At 44.3% G+C, this 20,000-nt stretch overlaps 1 protein-coding gene across 1 annotated transcript in view; it reads right to left on the bottom strand.

Moving 5' to 3' along the window:
• The window catches only part of adgrb2 (adhesion G protein-coupled receptor B2), a gene marked incomplete at both ends in the record, with an annotated part of 134,005 nt that overhangs the window by 74,302 nt on the left and 39,703 nt on the right, over positions 1-20,000 (bottom strand). The window contains 3 exon segments of the mRNA XM_084311913.1: positions 16,174-16,240; positions 18,109-18,148; positions 18,151-18,177. Of these exon segments, the coding sequence (XP_084168039.1) occupies positions 16,174-16,240; positions 18,109-18,148; positions 18,151-18,177 (134 nt within the window).

The raw sequence follows: 20,000 nt of genomic DNA on the forward strand, positions 1-20,000 counted from the left end.
CGCAATTATAAGCACGACTTCACTCGCAATGTCAAGCTAGCACAGCTCGGCTCATCAATTCAATTCATAAAAGACAAATGGGGAAACGTGCATGTTAGCGGAAAATAAACTTGCCCTACAGTTGAAGAAACATGAGTAGATTCTCACCTTAATCAGGGAGAATTAAAAGTTAAAATTAAAAGTTGAAGAGGGTTAATTGTCCGTGCTGAGCTGAAGTGAAGCTGCCTCTGGCACAGATCCATGCACATTCCGACGAGTGCACCACAGTGTTTTTTTTAGCAGCTGGGGGCAGCTTTTGTGTTATTAATATCTTCCCATTAAAGGCGATGATACCATTCGAGGATGATTTAGGGAGATGCAGAGAAAGGCATCGTTCACGGGGAATGTGCACAGGCAGCGTTTGTGATGCGTTCTCATGACACGCGTGTGCCGGGCCAGAAATGCTCTCATTTTATTCAATGCGATTTCAGTTTCCTGACTGAAGGTATTGTTAGGCTAGATGAGTAGGCAAGATTAATCTGAAAGAGCTAATTAATGAATTCTAGTTTTGCACCCATATCCCAGATTTAGTCATTATCCCAAGTCCCTTCCTGGTTGTTGTGTTGGCCTACTGTTGGTCTGGGGAGGGTGACTGTAGACTGTCACATGCCTCCTCCGATACATGTGGAGTCGCCAGCCACTTCTTTTCACCTGACAGCGAGGAGTTTCATCGTGTTCATGCTAGCTCCCCCAGATCCCCTCCATGCTGAACAGATGCCCCGGCCAACCAGTAGGAGTCGCTATTGCAACGACCAGGACTTGTACGCCACTGGCTTCCCTCCTGCAAGCACTGCCAATTGTGTTCATAGGGGTGACTGACCAAGCCGGAGGAAGCGCTGACACCGGGATTTGAACCCTGGGTCTCTGCTGTGGTAGGCGAATGCCTAGTGTGTGTGTCTACACTATCCAGACGCCCCGTGTCATTTCACTTCTACATGCTATATGAATACATTGTTCAATTATGGGATTTCTACAGCACTGTGGAACAGGTGGTAGGGCCAGTATTGTTCTTAGCCTACCCATGATGCAATTGTGTAAACCCATGGGTGAATAAAGAATAATGAATGGGCTAAATACACAGGTATATTGTAGGCCTACATAGCAATTCTTTGAGACTATTTGTTCAAGTTGTAAATGTTTTGCTCGTTGTCATTTTAGTTTTCTTTTTAGCAGGCAGCTGACGAGTAGCCACGCCATTCTATCCATACATTACTGCCAAATTTATCAAAGGAACTAACATTTTCATATGCGGTGCAGGATGGAAAGGGAATTAATCTAGGCCATCTAGCTAGATTTTGACATCTTACACACATAAATGTAAGATAATTATCCAGATAATGCTACACCAGCTATTCACATACAAAGAAATTATGCAACTTGTTCTTCCTCATGACAGTGATTTGATTATGCTGTTATTAGGCTATACATAGAAAGGAATTATCTACACTAGCCTATTTCCCTCCTGTCATTCAAATTCTGACTGCTTCTTCTGTTTACTACCGTGGTTTAATGCTCCTGAAATGTGTCCAATATCCTATTCATATTGCACAAGCTGTTATTTTCATTGCTATATGTTGGAAAAAGCCTCCTGACAAGAAGTGACATTCCGGCGTCCTGTCAAGCCTTAGTATGCTCGTGACGAGGAAGGAGCGTGTTTTGCCATACAATATGGCGCAATGCCACACAATTATATTATATATATTCACAATTAATAAACGGGTACAGTATATAATAGGCCTACATAATTTATTTTTCTCCCATCCCAATTTCGCCTCGCCAATTCTCCCTTCAATTCTCCCCTCCCCTGTCTCGAACGTTGCTAGACCATGCCTCCCACTGGTCAGCTGCAGTGAGGACCAAGCCTTGCATCACGTGTCCCCTCCGGTACACAAGGAGGCAGCTGTCGCATCTTTTCACCTGTACAGCGCGATCTCTCAGTGGCGAGTAGCAGGGGCGGATTTAGGATTATAGGAGATCCGGGGCTTAGCCCAGATAGGTGCCCGCCTTATTTTTTATTTTATTTTTATTTTTTTGGTTTGGTGGTTTGGAGGGGGTCAGGCACGACCCCCGCCACGGCAGATTTATTTTGAATTTAATTAACCTGTACGTGCAATTTCCTGCAATATAGAGCCTTCAATCATGACCAATAAAGCTGCTCTTTTCACTATAAAACTCAGTTAACCATAACGTAGTTATGGTTAGATTTATATATTGGGGGGGGATATATCATATTTTTCATATGATCAAAAAGTGGTGGAGCAAGAGCATACCTTTGCTCCCCCAAGTTCAATAGTGGGAGAGCAGAGATGCTCCGAATGCCAGGCGTCTATGATTCACTGATACAAAGTAAAATAGTGCAGTGCAATAAAATAGTTAGTAAAATAGAATAAAATAATGCAATAGTGCATTGCAATAAAATAGTTATCATCGTATTTTTTCGGGAGGCCGGTAAGGAGTGCATTACAGTAGTCGAGTTGGCTTGAAATAAAGGCATGGATCTGGTTTTCAGCGTCCTTTTGATTTATAAATGGCCGTACTTTAGCTATGTTTCTAAGGTGGAAGAATTAAGTTTTTGTCAACTTGTTGATTATGATTTAAAGCTTAGGTCTGAGTCTACCATGACACCAAGACTTAACTCACTCAAATACAGTTAGCAGCTGGATAGACCACAGATGGAAATTAGCTTCTGCTAAATCTGGTGCAAACATATTTTCATGTAACAATGATGAATTGTCAAAAAAATAAAAAAAATAAAAAATAAATTATTTATTTTTATTTTCATTTATTTTTTAAAAAATAGATTCAGGGCTTTTCAGAAAACATTCGGGGCTTGAGCCCAAGTAGCCACCCCCTAGCCCCGCCCCTGGCGAGCAGTAACACGTGGGAGGCTCACGCTGCCCCCGATACTTCCTGATTCTGCTGTACAGGCGCACCAACCGACCTGTAGGAGTCGCTGTCCACAACGTCCAATCCCCACCCTCTACCACTGCCAATTGTGCTAGTATGAACGACCAGCCAAGCCGGTAGCAACGCCGAGAGCTGGTATTTTTTATTGCTTTATTGGATAGACCGAGAGGAAGGATGGGAGAATATATGGGGAGGAGACATTCGGCAAATGGAGTCGAACTTGGGACGGCCGCGTTGCACTGAAGTGCGTTACGTGGTGCGCCACCCTGGCACCCCAGGCCTACATCATTTTGGACTAACCAAAGTTGTTCTTTATCTATTGCCAAGCATCCCGATAGAAAGCATGCAGTGATAAAATAGACAGAATTCAAACCAGCAGGGATTATGCATATTTATGCCCAGAAATTACAATTTCCATTGGCAAACTCATCTTTGCTCAAGTTGTAGCCAGAATATGCTGCACAAATAAATGCCGCTGTGATGGTTGATCTGACTGCCACTGTACATTGCCAGTTAGTCTGGCATAGTCTACGCTGTGCCAGCATAGGAAAGCATCTCTGGAACATGATCTGCGCATGTGTCCATGAGTGTGTGAGTAAGTGAGTGAGTGACTACAATGTTCCACACATAGCCCACTGACACACAATCACAAAGAATATGATTGGGCGTCAGTCCTCCCGCCCTTATCAATGAGGAGCGCACTGCTAAGCCTTACACACATAGGGTCCCTACACACACACACACTCGCGCACACACACAGACACACACGCGCGCGCGCGCACGCACACATTTTTTGTTGAGCCCAGCTTTGCCACATGTACACATTTGTATGCTGGAATCCTGCCCATCAGGGAGATTTTCTGTGCCGGTATCATGTCCCTCTTAATCCTCATTTCATAAGCTCTCCTTCTCTCTCTCCTGTCTCATCATCTTTCTGTCTCCATCTATCATTACCATGTGACCAAAAACAACAACAACAAAAAAAGCTGCTACTGAACAGTCTTCCTGCTCCATGTCATTACGATTGGGCCATAACGCCATGTGATCCATTTAGCCGCTGATATCACGACATACTCTGCCATCCACATCGTGGCCTTTTCAAAATCAACTCCTGTGCTTAATACCTACCTAATACCTTAGGTTACCTATACTTAATATATCCCTATATATACTCCCTGAGTGGGAGGTTTGAAGGGTCAAAGTGGGTATCAAACAAGAGGGAAGACTGTCAGGTACTGTGGATACCAAACAGAAGGCAAAGATGACTTTGAACTGTCAAGCAGTAATCCAGCACTATTTTATTGCACTGCAAAAAACTGCACTTTGTGCAAATTTTACCCTTGCTATTATTTTACTTATTTTTACTTTTATTTCTACGCCTAACTATCCGCTGGGTGCATACTATGACCGTTATCATGTTTTGTAACAGATTACAGAAATTCGAGAAGCCTATTGGAACGTGAGGTTCTGATATGATTTATGCTTTGCTCTTGCTGCTTGTTTTACACAGATTGTATGTCTTCTTACTGATGTAAAGCACTTTGAACTGCAATCCCCTGTATGAAACGCGCTATACAAAAAGTGATCATTATTATATACCCCGATATTGGTGAAAAGAGTTGTGAAATACCGCGCAACATAAGAGCAATCCTGGGAAGCCTAGCCCCTCAGAGGGGCATCAATTGGGCTCTTTGAGAAAAAGAGCTTGGAGCAATCTTCTCCACGGCGAGTAGACGTTGTTTGAAATACAGTAGACTGTTATTGCCAGAGGACGATTACAGGGCTGCGATTTCAAAAGACGATAAGCTTGAAATCCGCACGCTGGGAAAAGCTCAAGTTTGTCTTCGGGCGGTCAATTGAAATCCCTGACTTCTGCAGCTTTCGCCTGGAACACTAATATCCTTTTCTGCACAGTAAATATGAGACCCGCATCTGCCGTACCATTCCACGGATATCTCTGTACACACTGTACTGTACCGAGTGTGACCGACACGTCGATGTGTCGACCCGTTCATAGTTGATCATGTGGATGTGAGGGGAGCATGTCTATGTTCCCCGGGTCCTATGTTCCCCGGGTTCTATGTTCCCCGCTTTGATTGATTGATTGATTGATTGAAAATTTTAGACCACCAGTCCTGATTCCAAACTCTAACCTTAACCAGTTCGAAAGAGGGCCTAAGCTTAACCGTTCGAAACAAGGCGGACATTAATAATTAATAAAATAATAAAAAATTATCAAATGTTCAATCTATTAATCAATCAAAGCGGGGAACATAGAACCCGGGGAACATAGGACCCGGGGAACATAGGTATGATCCCGATGTGAGCAGGATTGGTACTTTTCTATCTTTAACTTGGGGAATCTTTCAGGAGGCTCGGTTTCCCTGCAACGCAGAGAGGCAGCGCGCCGCTTCCTGTTTATCGACTGCACCCTCCCTTGTGCTCATTACTTGGGCGTGTTTGATGTGGAAGCGTACAGCATTGCCATGCCCATCTTGTCCGGCCACTAGCGCTGTGAGTCAGCGGCATCCTCCGCCGCTATTCCGCCCCGGGCACATTAATTAGAGGAGGCTCCTGCGTGTCTCTCTCTCTCTCTCTCTCTCTCTCTCTCTCTCTCTCTCTCTCTCTCTCTCTCTCTCTCTCTCTCTCTCTCTCTCTCTCTCTCTCTCTCTCTCTCTCTCTCTCTGACGCCCCACTCTCATTACAGATGTTATGTGAAGGTGTTCTGCTGTACACTGACTGGCCTTCCGCCTACTGTAAACATGTACATGCACATGTGCACATGTACAGCATGTACGTGCACATACATACACACTCAGACACAGACACGAGCACAAATAAACACATACACACACACAATGACAACAATGTACGACAACAGCAAACTGAATTATAATACCGTGCCCAAGCTTATTAATCATATTGAGTTTATGTTTACGTTAGCAACGCTAATCCTAGAAACAGGCTCATATACACCAGAGAGCTAGTTTAATCACAGTGGCTTAATATGCCACTGCAATATGCACTGTGCTACCAGTACCCTATGCAGGGAAACGCTAACAACAGGTACATTACTTGTGCACGCAAATCCAATCTTTGTTTCACAGTAGGCTACTTCCAATTGAAAAGGTGACATTGCCAATCAGAGGGCCAACACGCAGTTAGCGAACAGATCAATGGTCCAAAGCACTCACTCTGAGCCCACAGAGTCACACTGTAGATATGTGATGTGGCAGCTGGGTGTGGATAATAATAATAATAATAATAATAATAATAATAATAATAATAATAATAATAATAATAATAATAATAATAATAATAATAATAATAATAATAATAATAATAATAATAATAATAATAATAATAATAATAATAATAATAATAATAATAATAATAATAATAATAATAATAATAATAATAATAAGCTCTATCTTTAATCTTTCAAAATGTTCAGTTGCTATCGCTATTAGCTCTATCTTTAATCTTTCAAAATGTTCAGTTGCTATTGCATGCACTCATCTGTGTTTCACTACACACATGAGTGCATGCTTACCAACTGTCCGTCTGCAACACTACTATCACCAACATCTAAGAAGGGAGATCCCCCCTTGAATGGCCCTTCTAAGGTTTCTCTCCTCCACACTGCCTGTGGAGCTTTTTTCCCTATTGTTAGGTTTTAGTGAGTTTTTCCTTACCTTCACGTGGGGCATGTCTGGGAGTGCTTGCATTCTTTCATTTATTTGCATTCATCTAAAAAAATTTTGGACCTTATGGTGTTCTTGTTCTGTTCTTGACTTATTGTTATGTTTTCTTCTTGACTTGTTTAAAGAAGACCTGTACGGCCCATGGGGACATTAATGTGTGTTGTCGGGCCTTATAAATAAATGTGATTTGATTTGACTTTTAGAAGTCTTTATTCGACACACTTGCGATGGGCGGCACACACACACAGGAACACACACATTGTTTTTTTTGGTCACCGATGCGATTGAGTCTCTGCGATTGACCCACCCTGTCGTCCTTCCCCCCAAGGGCAGACGGGAGCAGATAGGGGCGTCGGGGGGGCCGCACCCCTGAGACAAATCCAAGTGCTCCTGCCCATCTTCGTTAGGGACGCGACAGCGTCAGCGATCTGTTGTGCATGTTTTTCCATTGGGTTTATCTTATCGGGGGGAAAACCCTTGCGAGCACGGGGAGAACATGCAAACTCCAGACAGAAAGGCCTGGGAGATCACCCACCTGGGTACCTGGCAATGCGGAAACCTGGTCCTGCCTCTCCCTGAACGTCAGCAAAACAAAAGAGATGATTGTGGACTTCAGGAGGTCGGGGGTCAAGGACTACAGCCCCCTCAGCATCGATGGGGCACCGGTTGAGAGAGTGAACAGTTTCAAGTACCTCGGAGCCCACATATCCGAGGATTTGACATGGACCACACACATTGACAGTGTTGTGAAGAAGGCACGACAACGCCTCTACTTCCTCAGGCGCCTAAGGAAGTTCCAAGTCAGTCAGAAGATCCTTAGGAACTTCTACTCGTGTACAATAGAGAGCATCCTGACTGGCAACATCACCTCCTGGTTTGGGAATAGCACTGCACAAGACCGTAGCAGACTACAAAGAGTGACACGTTCAGCCGAACGCACAATTGGAGGGGGGCTTCCCACCCTCCAGAACATTTGAATGAATGAATGAATGACTTTATTTGACAATATAAAAAATAAACATGTGACAGAAGAGCACAGTCGGGATATACTGCCAAGGATGTAACACAAAAAAGCTCAGAGCTTATTTCCATTGTGGTCCTTGTAGGGGGGTGGGGGAATGTGATGCTTAACACATGCATCATACAAAACGTGACATCACAACACATCACATATACCATTTAACATTTATATACATACAGACTCATACAACATGCAAGGGTGCCTTAAGCTAAGTGTCTAGGTATAGTCCCTTTTGAGCCATGTCTTCAGGCTGGACTTGAATCTAACGGCACTGTCTATGGTTTTCAGTTCACTGGGCAGACTATTCCAATAGACAGCTGCTGAATATAAAAATGACTCCTTCCCCATACAGCTCCTGAATCTGACTGGCACAAAGTCAGTTGAGCTGCGCCTTGTTTGGTAAGCATGGGTGTCTCTGATTCGGTTGAAGTAATTGTTAAAGTACACTGGCACTACCCCATGCACTATTCTGTGAACTAGGCACATCCCTATCTGGTTTACTCTGTCTTCCACCTTAAGCCATCTCATGATCTCAAAGTGAGATGGGTCAAGGTGGGTTCGAGCAGGTAGCCTTAGTATTACCCTGATTAGCTTGTTTTGTGATGTCTGTAGTTTTATTTTCTGACTTTTGGGGGCACTGTTGTACCAGGAGCCACACGCATAGTCATAGTGACACTGTATGAGAGCTCCAGCAAGAATCATCATCGCTGACTGATCTAAAAAATTAGAGATTCTGGCTAGGTATCTAGTCCTGTTATTTATCTTTGTAAGTGCTTGGTGAGCCATGCTTTCCCCTGATAAGCTGTTTTCCAGGACGCAACCGAGATATTTCACAGATGTTTTGTCTGTGAGAACAGTATCTCCTATTCTAATGTTAAAACCTGGCGATTTTCTGAGCCTGACCTTTGACCCGAATAAAATTGACTCAGTCTTCCCCACGTGGAGGGACAGCTTGTTGTGGCCTAGCCAGTCGCTAACCTTCTCTAGTTCTGCACTCAATGTCTGCTCAACCACTTTTTTGTCTTTGTGAGACACTAGTAGGGCGGAGTCGTCTGCGTATAAAAAAAGGTCACATGAGCAAGCTGCTTTCAGGTCATTTATATACAGTAGAAAGAGGAGCGGACCCAAAACACTCCCTTGTGGGACCCCGCACTCTACTGTCCGAGGACTGGAGAGTACTCCGTTTATATCTACCACCTGTTGTCTCCCTGTTAGGTAGGAACCAATTAATTTCTGAGCTGCCTCATTAAAGCCTAGGGCCCTAAGCTTCATTAACAAGATGTTGTGATCCACTGAATCAAATGCCTTCTGGAGGTCTAACATTACCATTCCACAGAACTTTCCCTCGTCTACCTCTTTCCTGATGTAATCTGTGAGGAACAGCAGGCAGGTGTCTGTGGAGTGGGACCTCCTGAAACCTGATTGGTATTTGTACATGATGTTATTAGTGGAGAAATACCCGTCTATTTGCTCATATACTAGCCTCTCAATGGTTTTTGATAGAACGCCCATGATGGAAATGGGTCTGTAGTTACCCGGTTCCAATTTGTTTCCCTTTTTGTGGAGAGGAATAACTCTTGCCGATTTCATTTCGCTTGGAAATGTTCCTGTGTCAATGGCTAGGTTGGTCATGTGAGCTACATATGGGGCAATGATTTCTGCAGCATCCTGCAAGAATTTACCAGGGATGTTGTCTAATCCAGTAGCCCTTGAGGTGTCAAGTTTTTTAAGCTTTTCCTGGACCTCCATCTCAGTCACTTTCCTAAAGGAGAAAGCATTTGCTTTAACCCCCTGATCTAGGTAGAATTTATGGACTTCACTCTCTATGTTGTTGCCGGGTTTAGCTGGGATCTTTTCCGATATAGTTTTTGCAATGGATGTAAAATAGCTATTCAGACAGTCTGCCACCTCTGATTTGTCTGCTGAAATTTTGTCTCCTATTTCTAAACTGATATTGCCCGATTTAGTCTTTAATTTCTTACTGTATCCTACCTCTTTAAGTGTCCTCCAGAGTTTCCTTGAGTTGTTCCTATACTCTGTTATTTTTTCATTAAAAAAACCCTTCTTCGCCCCTTTAATCAAACTATTTACATAGTTTTTGTGTTTCTTTAAATCTAGGAAAGCCTGTTCTGTCCTGGACTTCTTAAATAGTTTAAAAAGATTGTTCCTTATTTTAATAGCTTTTAAAATGTCATCATTAATCCAGGGCTGTGTCCTCTGCTTTATCCTGACCATCTTCCTGGGTGCTAATCTGTCAACTACTTTAAGAAATGTTGTTTTGAAACCATCCCATGCTTGATCAACCTCTTTGCAGTGCATTACATGAGACCAGTCCACACCCGTTAAACCATCCAGGAGCATTTCCTTGCTGTAATTTTTTAAAGATCTGATTTTTATGTTGTTGTGACCCTCAAAATGACCCCTCTGCACCTTTCTGGTACAGAAAATTGCAAGGTGATCACTGAGTGCAAAATCAACAACGCCGCTGTTTGTTATCCTCTGTTTATCAGAGACCAGTATTAAGTCGATTATGGTCTGAGAAAGGGAGGTAACTCTGGTAGGTTCAGTGATGAGCTGGTGCAGGTCAAACAATTTACTATAATTCAGAAGGGACTTTAATCCAGAGCTCTTTTTAAGTAAATCAGTGTTGAAATCTCCCATGACAACAACTTCAGATTTCTCAAAATCAGTGCACTTGGAGCATATCTCCTCTAGATCAACATAAAAATTGCCCTGGTCTGGTGGCCTGTAACAGACTCCAAAAATAATTGGTTTGCTTTTGGGTAACAGAATATCAAGCCACATCACTTCTACCGCGTCGTGTTCAAGATCTGATTTTATATTAAAACCAATGTCCGACCTAATATAAGCACACACACCTCCTCCGTTTCGGTTTCGATCTTTCCTTACAATTATATAGTTCTCAATCTCAATTTCGGAGTCGCTTATTGAACTGTCAAGCCAAGTTTCACTGAAACATATTACTCCTACCTTGCAACTATTAAATAGTAGCCGAAGTTCGTCTATTTTGGGGAGGAGGCTTCTGATGTTTAGATGGAAAAAATGTAGTCCTCTTTTTGCGTATAGTTTATCCAAGTTTGGTAGTGTCTCGTCTTCTCCGTGGATATTCGCTTCAGGTCTCCACTGCTCTATCGGCGTTCGTTCCGGCCCTGTGGCTTCTTCGCCCGAGTTCGCAATTACGTGCTCTGATCTCGCGGTTCTAGGAAGGCCGTCGTCAGGTCTCCGCTGCTCCACCGGCGTTGATCCCGGGGCTGCGGCACCTCGGCCCGCAATTTCGTGCAACGCTCCCCTCTCGACTTCAGGAAGAATGTTTTCTCCATTCCTGACTCCATCAGCGCCGTCTGGCTTGGGCTCAGGTCCCGTCGTGGCTCCCGGGAAGCAGAAGTAAGGATTACAACAAGCGGTGCAAGGGGAAGGCTAAGAGAATTATTAAGAGCCACCCGAACAACTGCCTCTTTGAACTGCTGCGGTCAGGCAAGTGATACCGGGGTCTTAAGGCGAGCACAGAAAGACTCAGAAGAAGCTTCTATCCCCAGGCCATCAGGCTGCTAAACGAACAATAAACACTATGCAACAACCATCAAATGCACACAGCACACACACCCACACGCACACACTCACTCAAACAAACAACACACTGCAGCACCCACTCTCCACACTTTAGATCACACAAACACACTTTATATTTATTGATAAAGGATTTGCACTACAACTCGTACACCTACTGTAAATTGTACCTAAATTGCACCTCATCCTATTTCTGCCTTGCACTATATAGTATTGTATATTAGTACACTACACAGTATTGTATATTATATGGTAACTCAGTTACGTCTATTCTGCATCGAACATTGTACATATGTCTATACTGAACACTGTGACCTCATTTTTTTTTTTACTTCTAATTTACATGCTATACTATGTTATTTTATTTCTACTTATCTTGTCTTGCACAGTCTCTGGAGCGTAACAGTAAGAAGCATTTTGTATAAAAGTATTCTGTACTTCTGTATGACAACTATTAAAGAAACTTGAGAAACTTGAACCCAAGCGGGAATCGAACCCAGGACCTTCTTGCTGTGAGGCGACAGTGTTAACCACTACACCATCATGCCGTGTTCAGTCACATGGTATATGGGCTCTGGTAAAAGGCTCTGTTAAACCATTATTCCATCGAAGTTTCTCTCGGTTAACTTTTTGTACGTTTGAACTTTTGGAACAAACCAAAAAGCCGCCTGTGAAGCAGCGGGGGTGCTGTGATTTCAGCAGCCACACCTGTCCTGGGTCTAGTTAATTGGGACCAGGAGCAGGGGTGGCTGTGCAACCTGTTGTGCATGAGAGAGCACTCGATGAGCACAGGTTAAAATCTCCCACACACACATTGGAGAGATTCAGCATCATGCCAGCATGTTCCATCTGCTCTGGCTTGTAAACATCTTGTTTATCTTCAATAAACCGGTCTGTTTTGAACGTCATCGGGATACAGGTGATGGTGGTAAAAACAGACCAGTTTATTGAAGAGAGGTGGCGAGATGTTTACAAGCCAGAGCAGATGGTACATGCTGTCATGACAAAGGCTCTCTCCTGTGTGTGTGTGTGTGGGGGGGGGGGGGGGTATTTAACAAAGTAACTTGTTACCCTGGATGATCTGGGCTAGGGGTATATCTTCCAGTGTCATCAGATGATCAGTTCCTTTTCATCTTCTGGCTTCGCAAGTATCATTAGCTAAAGCTGAATCATTAACGTTACTCAGGAGCTCGTCGCTTGTGGCCTTTCGCCCACACACTGGTCGGAGTTGCGGGTTGACACTATGGGCTTGACTCAACCTCCAAGGACTGCAGCTAGCTTGTCCCTCTCTAAGGGGAAAACACTTAGCTGAGTGTTCACTGTTCAACTCTCCCAGACTCTCTCACACCCTCGCTGGCCTTGATCATCAGCTAGTGTTGGTTCCAGCTGAGTAAGTAGCATAATATGGTAATTTGCTTGCTGTTTCTGTGGTCTCACCCCAGCCTAGCTATATGGATTAGCTTGGGAGCTAATGGTAGCAAGAGTGTATTTGCTTGCTATGCTATACTCGCTTATTGCTACGCTATGCTGTGCCAGTTATCCATTGGGTAGTAGCTGCCAGCAGCTGCTTGTCATCATTAGCAAGACTACTAATTAGCTAAATGCATGTGCTCTCATTAACAGAGGGGAACTACCTGTTGTGTCAATGCTCAGGAGCTCAATGCTAATACCAACAGCTGCTTGTATCACTAGTTAGCAACAGTAAGCTACTGTTCCTATCATTAACAGGAGGCTAAACGTGTTAAATAAATAAGCTGCTGGCAACTGCATGTGGTGTCAGTTAGCCAGGTGAGCTACATGTTGTGTAATCTAGCTAATATTAACAACTACCCATGATTTTGGACCCGCTTGGCATTAACGTATGACAGGAATTATGTTACATACAACCTTTGTTGGTGAAGGCAGTCCTTCCCAGCATACGGTACATTGGTTCCTATTTCGTTTTTTTGCCGCTAGCAGTAGTACTTTCGCTTAAAGCTAACTTTAGTGAATATTGGTAACAACCTTTATTTGTGAAAGCAGTGTGCTCACTCCCAGCTTGCATTGTTTTCTATCCTGTCCCCACAGTTGGACAGGATATGGGATACATTGTTCTCACACTTAGCAGGAGTGCTCCCACTCAAGCTAACTATACAGAATATTGGCAACAAGTATTGTCAGTGAAGGCAGTGCTTGCGCTTCCATTCCTGGCTTACTGTACATTGGTTCCGGGGTCAGCCCTCTGTTCCCACAGCCCAATGGTCCCACAGCCCTATGTTCCCACGGTCCAATGGTCCCACAGCCCTATGTTCCCACGGCCCAATGGTCCCACAGCCCTCTGTTCCCACAGCCCAATGGTCCCACAGCCCTATGTTCCCACGGCCCAATGGTCCCACAGCCCTATGTTCCCACGGCCCAATGGTCCCACAGCCCTATGTTCCCACGGCCCAATGGTCCCACAGCCCTATGTTCCCACAGCCCAATGGTCCCACATCCCTATGTTCCAACAGCCATATTTTTTTCCCACTCAAAATTAGGCCCTATGTTCCCACAGCCATATCTTCCCACATTTCTATGATCCTATGTTACCGGACAAACCCTCTACGACTACTTTTGAGAAAAATCTTAGCAATGTGGGAACATAGGGCTGTGGGACCATTGGGCTGTGGGAACATAGGGCTTAATTTTTTGTGAAAAATAATTCTTAGAAATGTTGGAACATTCAAGCCCAGCTCTCCACATTGCTATCAGCTTGGCTGGTCGTTCATACTAATACAATTGGCAGTATTAGGGGGTGGGAAGCTGATGGGTGGGGATCGGACGTTGTGGGCAGCGACTCCTACAGGCCGGTTGGTGCTGTGCAGGTGAAAAGATGCGACGGCTGCTTCCTCGAGTACCGGAGGGGACACGTAGGCTTCGTCCACATTGCAGCCGGCTTGTGGGAGGCATGGCCTAACAGCGTTCGAGACAGGGGAGGGTAGAATTGGACGATACGAAATTGGGATGGGAGAAAAATAGAAAATGGGAGAAAAAGTAGATAAAAAAAAAGAAATGTTGGAACATAGGCTGTGGGACCATTGGGCTGTGGGGACATGCTCCCTTGGTTCCTAATTCTATTTTTCACAGTTAGCAACAGTGTTCTCCCTCAAGCTATGTTCAGTGGGGTTCCTCCGGCGCCGTCACTATGATTAATGCTTGCGGCTGTAGTCTCCATATGGCTCCTCTTCAACCTGACGATGGCCATGATATCTGCTTCAATATTCATGATATTGGCCTCAAGCATCTGAGGGAGGGCCTCTCGGAGGACCCGTGCATGAATTGCAACTACATGCCTCTGACAGGGATGCATCCTAGGCATGGCCATGGCCTCCCGCTAGTGCGTTCTTCAGGTGCATTCTGGCCCCCACCAGCTTTACTGTTCCTCACTCAGATGAACACCTGAGAGAGTTGCATGCATACTGGAGGGACACCAAGGTTCACTCCCGTTCTTTGTCTGGTAAGCCAAACTGTGGCAGCCCGGCAGGATGGGGTGGGATTTGGCCTTGGCGGCATGCCGGTGATTCAACCTGCCGTTGCTTCCCTGTGGTCTCTCCTGTCGAGTTACAGTTGACCGGATTTCTTAGGCTTATGATACAGCCGTGTGTATGATGTTGTATCGGTATCCCTCCCTCTCAACTCATGCTCTCCCTCTCACCTTCCCTGCAGCTGACACTTCAACCACTAACCACACAGCGAGGCCTCATTTGTCGTTTGCTCTTGCGAGAGCTCAGACTTCTTATTAACCTCTTACAGCCATATTTTCAATTAAATGTAACTCTGCCATTGGAATTGTTCACGTCTGGTCAATGTTAGCATGGTGTTATTCACCGTCAAATATATGGGAACAAGTATAATAATAATTTATATTCTCCTTTGGTTCATTGCAATTTACTCAAGCAAAGTAACAGACACACTATGTCTGACACTAGGAATACATTTCCTGATGTCCATATATGTCCCTAGACACCAAGAACATGCAAATGGACATTGTAGAAGTGGAGCAATCTTCCATTTACTTGGGTACTTTTAGGCAATTTTTCTGAAAATATGGCTAAGGCTTAAGAGGTTAAATGCTGTGGCACTCACTGCCATGTTTGGCTTGCACAGTCTCTCTGGAGTCTCCCAGTGGAAGCCGTTTGGTTCAGCTGCTTAACAGGCAGGTGCTAAGACATACTGTCCAAGCTAAACGGACCAGGCATCAGCTCTGAAACATACCTCATCCCCACTCAGCAGGCCTAGAGTTTCATCAACCGCCTGCTGAGGCCACCTCCAACCACCAGCCCCCAGCACCCGCTAAGAGGCCACCTCCAACCACCAGCAAATGGGGGACCCTGATGTAAACAAGACGAAAGTCTTTCTCTGGTCTGCATCCCCTTAACAATTGTATTGAGATGTACTGTACTGTACCCATTCTGCAATCTGTTAATAAACTTTTCAATCAATCAATCAATCAATCAAGCCCCCAGCACCCTCTAAGAGGCTACATCAACATTGTGGCCCTACTTGTTTACCTTCCAGCAACAAAGGACTCAAGCCATGGGTGTTTTTTTTCCAGCAGCAGCTCAGCTACTGCAAAGGCGTGACATTGACAAGAGACAAATAATCTTTAGTCTGAGTTGTGCCATGAATTACACATGTGAAGGCCTTCGTTTTGGGAAAATGGAGTTTGTTTATAGTGGCGATATGTGGCCCTCTAGTGGTCAGAAAATAATTATCACAGCTTTACAGGACATTCCTCAGAGGTCAACGTGCATCCACTTCAAATCCTGGTATGTGACCTTTATAAAATTAATGTTCGATTTCTCCAGTGTGACCTACTGTACAGTATAATAACATGAATCTCATCTGACGGATAGTGAGGCTGACCACTGGACAAAGACTATGAGTGGAACTCACCAATACAATGACAGCAGCAGGTCCCACGAAGGCATAAAGAAGCCCGCCCTCCAAGGAAAGCCAGCAACTAATAAAGTAAAAAAGAACAAACATAAAAACACACACATTCAAACCAGGAAACCAAGTAATTTAACCACTGTTTTGAAAAATATGATTTGTCCTTCATTTATATATCATATGTCATGTTTTTCCGCAGCACAATTCAAACAGTCAACAAGCAATTATGGCTCACATTTACTGCAACTTCGAAAGGGAAAAGCCACTTTCTAAATATTGCCCTTGGCGAGGATTTCACGTATGTCCCCAAACGAAATGGTCTTGCACAATTTCATTTGATATGAGGGTTAACGAGACTTGATGAGTTTGAATGTGTTTTAATGCATCCTCCAGTGATGCCTTCACAGGACACTGGGTCCTTGTGTTAATTACAGTTAAATTAAATAAAACTGTTGAGGGGAAAACATTTGTAAAAGAAGACAAAAACTAAAAACAAACCTGTGGCCCAAAAGCTCACAGGGGTCCAGTTACTTTTTTACCTTTATTTAGACCTTGTAGACAATTGAGGTAGCCCTTATTCATAATGACGACAAGTAAACAGACAATTCAAATGAATAGGAAAACATAAAAAAGTAGGAAACATTTTAGGCGAACTCACCTAAAATACAAGATGAAAACAACGACAATCAGCTAAAGCAGTTACAGACACACAGTGGTTAATGATCCACAGTAGATCATGATAGAGTATTGATCTTTAAAGTGCTTTGAAGGATGTTCCAATGAGTCAGGAGCACTAACGGAAAAGGCAGACCTTCCCAGCTCAGAGCGCGCCCGAGGGACCTCAAGCACGGAGTCATTTGAGTGAGTCAGAGAGGGTCCAATAGGTTCCAATCCGGCAGAGTCGAAGTCTTAAAGTCAATGAGTTGCTTTATAGACTTGAGTGAAGCGAATAAGCCTTATTAGGGATTCTAATAAGTGACAATCAAATACCCTATGAACAAACGGCTGCTGTGAAAGTCTTTGTTGTGGAATCAATTACCCTTAAGACCTGGAGAAGATCAACTAATATATAATTGGGATATTCCCCCTTTAATGACAAAGCATGACAGTAATGGCTATTATCATGCCCTGTGCTTTCTCTAGGGCGTCTGCACGGCTTGTAGCATGGACGTCAATGCCACGCAGTGAATTCATTATTTATTCATTCATGGTCTCACGAGCGTCACACTTCCTGTCTAGCCCTTCAGCGGTAAAATGTCCAAACTGCCCCACACCCACCCACCCAACCCCCTCCAATGTACAGTTTCTTCCCCTTCGAATGTATATATTTTTCTTTTAAGATCTTTCTCTTAAACAGTACTGTATATTGTCTTGTATGTCATAAATGTTCTTGATGAAACAGTACTGTATATCTGACTGTATGGCATACATGTCTTGATGAATTGAAAATGGGGGACCTGATGTAAACAAGACACACGTTTTTTTCTGGTCTGCATCCGTACTGTATTGTACCCATTCTGCAATCTGTTAATAAAGTTTCATCCATCAAGCGATCCCTTGATCTGGGCGGAAACTATTAACGGAAAATAACGTAGAGCCTGATGGGGTAATGAGTAAGATATTGGAGGGAGGCATAAGTCAACAATTCCATATGAATCTTGAACTAACCCACAGCCACAGAAGCTGTCACAGTTTCACTAATGTGAAAGCAACAAGATCGTTCCGCTGGAACTGCAGCCAGGTGGGCGCTGTCCTCTCAACGGCATGGCTGCTCACAGGTGCAAATGCAACAGCTAAAATAATGTCATTACCAGTCTGGTTTCAATGGAGACTTTGGAGTCATGTGTTTAAATACCGTTTAATACGGTTTCAAAGACCTTTCTACCCAAGAACAAAACAATGACCTAAGGAATGGGGGGGGGGGGGGGGGTTACTCAATAGTTGGCTGTGCCATAACCTCTGGCTCTGGTGAAACCACTGACACTGCTACGACAAGCGCTGGAAGACCTGCAAGGGGGAGACAGAGGAGGAACACAACAACGAGACGTGAAGCATCGTGACATCATGAATTCCATCTTACTCAAAGTGCCATACCTATGAGCTGCCACTAGGGGCATAGGAGCTAACAAGCGAGTGAACGAGTACACGGGTGTGAGTGAACGAGCGAGTGAGTGAGTGAGACCTGGCAGGTATAGGTGGTGTTTTGCATCTAAAAAAAAAAGGGATGGAGGGAAGGTTATGGAGTGAAAATCAGAGAAGATGAAAGGCGGGCGAGGTATGGAGATCCGGCTCGTCAGCATCAGAACAGTACTCACTGGGACCAGCGGTGAAACCCATTCAAATGCTAAGAAGCCCATGTAACAGGTGGACGCGAGATCGAAAAACCGACCGGGGGGCTCTCTCTCTCTCTCTCTCTCTCTCTCTCTCTCTCTCTCTCTCTCTCTCTCTCTCTCTCTCTCTCTCTCTCTCTCTCTCTCTCTCTCTCTCCCTCTCTCTCTCTCTCTCTCTCTCTCTCTTCTCTCTCTCTCTCTCTCTCTCTCTTTCTCTCCGTCTTCATTTGCACCCGTGTCAGAGGCCGTACATGAGGAACATCATGTGTGTCAGTGGCGGTCAGAGAAGAGGCAATTACAACAGGGCATTAAGTGTCTTATCGTGTCCCAGAATTATGCTCCATGCGTTCACAGCAGGACCCCTGGCTGGCAGGGCGGTTATTCTGCAGGGGGGGGTCACCAGGAGCTCCCTGTGCTGCTGCTGTGTTCAACCTCGGGCTACCGGTCACCTCTACACATGTGGCGGGGCTGAGTGCATGTGGTGTCTTTGTGTGTGTGTACAGTATGTGTGTGTGTGGGGTAGTAGGCATTTTGAGTGCATGCACATGTGTGGCTGTGTGTGGGTGGGTGTGTGTGTGTGTGCATGGCCGCCTAGTTATAGTTGAAAGTGGGGGTGCAAGATTATTATTATTTTTTTGACTGGCAAGGGATGTTTGGAGGGTGTCCGGCACGACCCCTCCATGGCAGATTTTTTTTAAATTTAATGAACCTGTACGTGCAATTTCCTGCAATATAGAGCCTTCAATTTTGACCAATAAAGCTGCTCTTTTCACTATAAAACTCAGTTTATATTGCAGTATGATAGCCAATTACTATAATAATATATATTAATATATATATACTGTAACACTGTATATTGATTTTTCGCTCATTTATTTTTATTAAATCAATCTCCTTTCAAATAGGCCAAGTTTTTAATAAGAAAGAGAAAAAAGATATATTGCCATTACCTGTAACTCTTGTGTCTCTTTCTCTCCTTCTCTGCCTATATAATTGGGATATTCCCCCCTTTAATGACAAAGCATGACAGTAATGGCTATTATCATGCCCTGTGCTTTCTCTAGGGCGTCTGCACGGCTTGTAGCATGGACGTCAATGCCACGCAGTGAATTCATTATTTATTCATTCATGGTCTCACGAGCGTCACACTTCCTGTCTAGCCCTTCAGCGGTAAAATGTCCAAACTGCCCCCCACCCACCCACCCAACCCCCTACAATGTACAGTTTCTTCCCCTTCGCATGTATATATTTCCATTACCTGTAACTCTTGTGTCTCTTTCTCTCCTTCTCTGCCTCCTCCCTGAGTCTGCAGTGCACAGTCATGACAGCGATCTCCAAAAAAAAAAAAAAAATGTAGGCCCCTCGTCACTAAAGGCCCACGGGCCCCGGCCGTCGTTAATCCGGCCCTGCTCGTCTGCCATATAGATAGCGTTAACGTTTGCAAATGAAGTCAACGTCATCCAGCTGGGTGGGTGTGTGTGTGTGTGTGTGGGTGTGTGA

This window comes from Notolepis coatsorum (genome assembly GCF_963971535.1).
Source record: "Notolepis coatsorum genome assembly, chromosome: 4".
Classification (NCBI taxonomy): Eukaryota; Metazoa; Chordata; class Actinopteri; order Aulopiformes; family Paralepididae; genus Notolepis; species Notolepis coatsorum.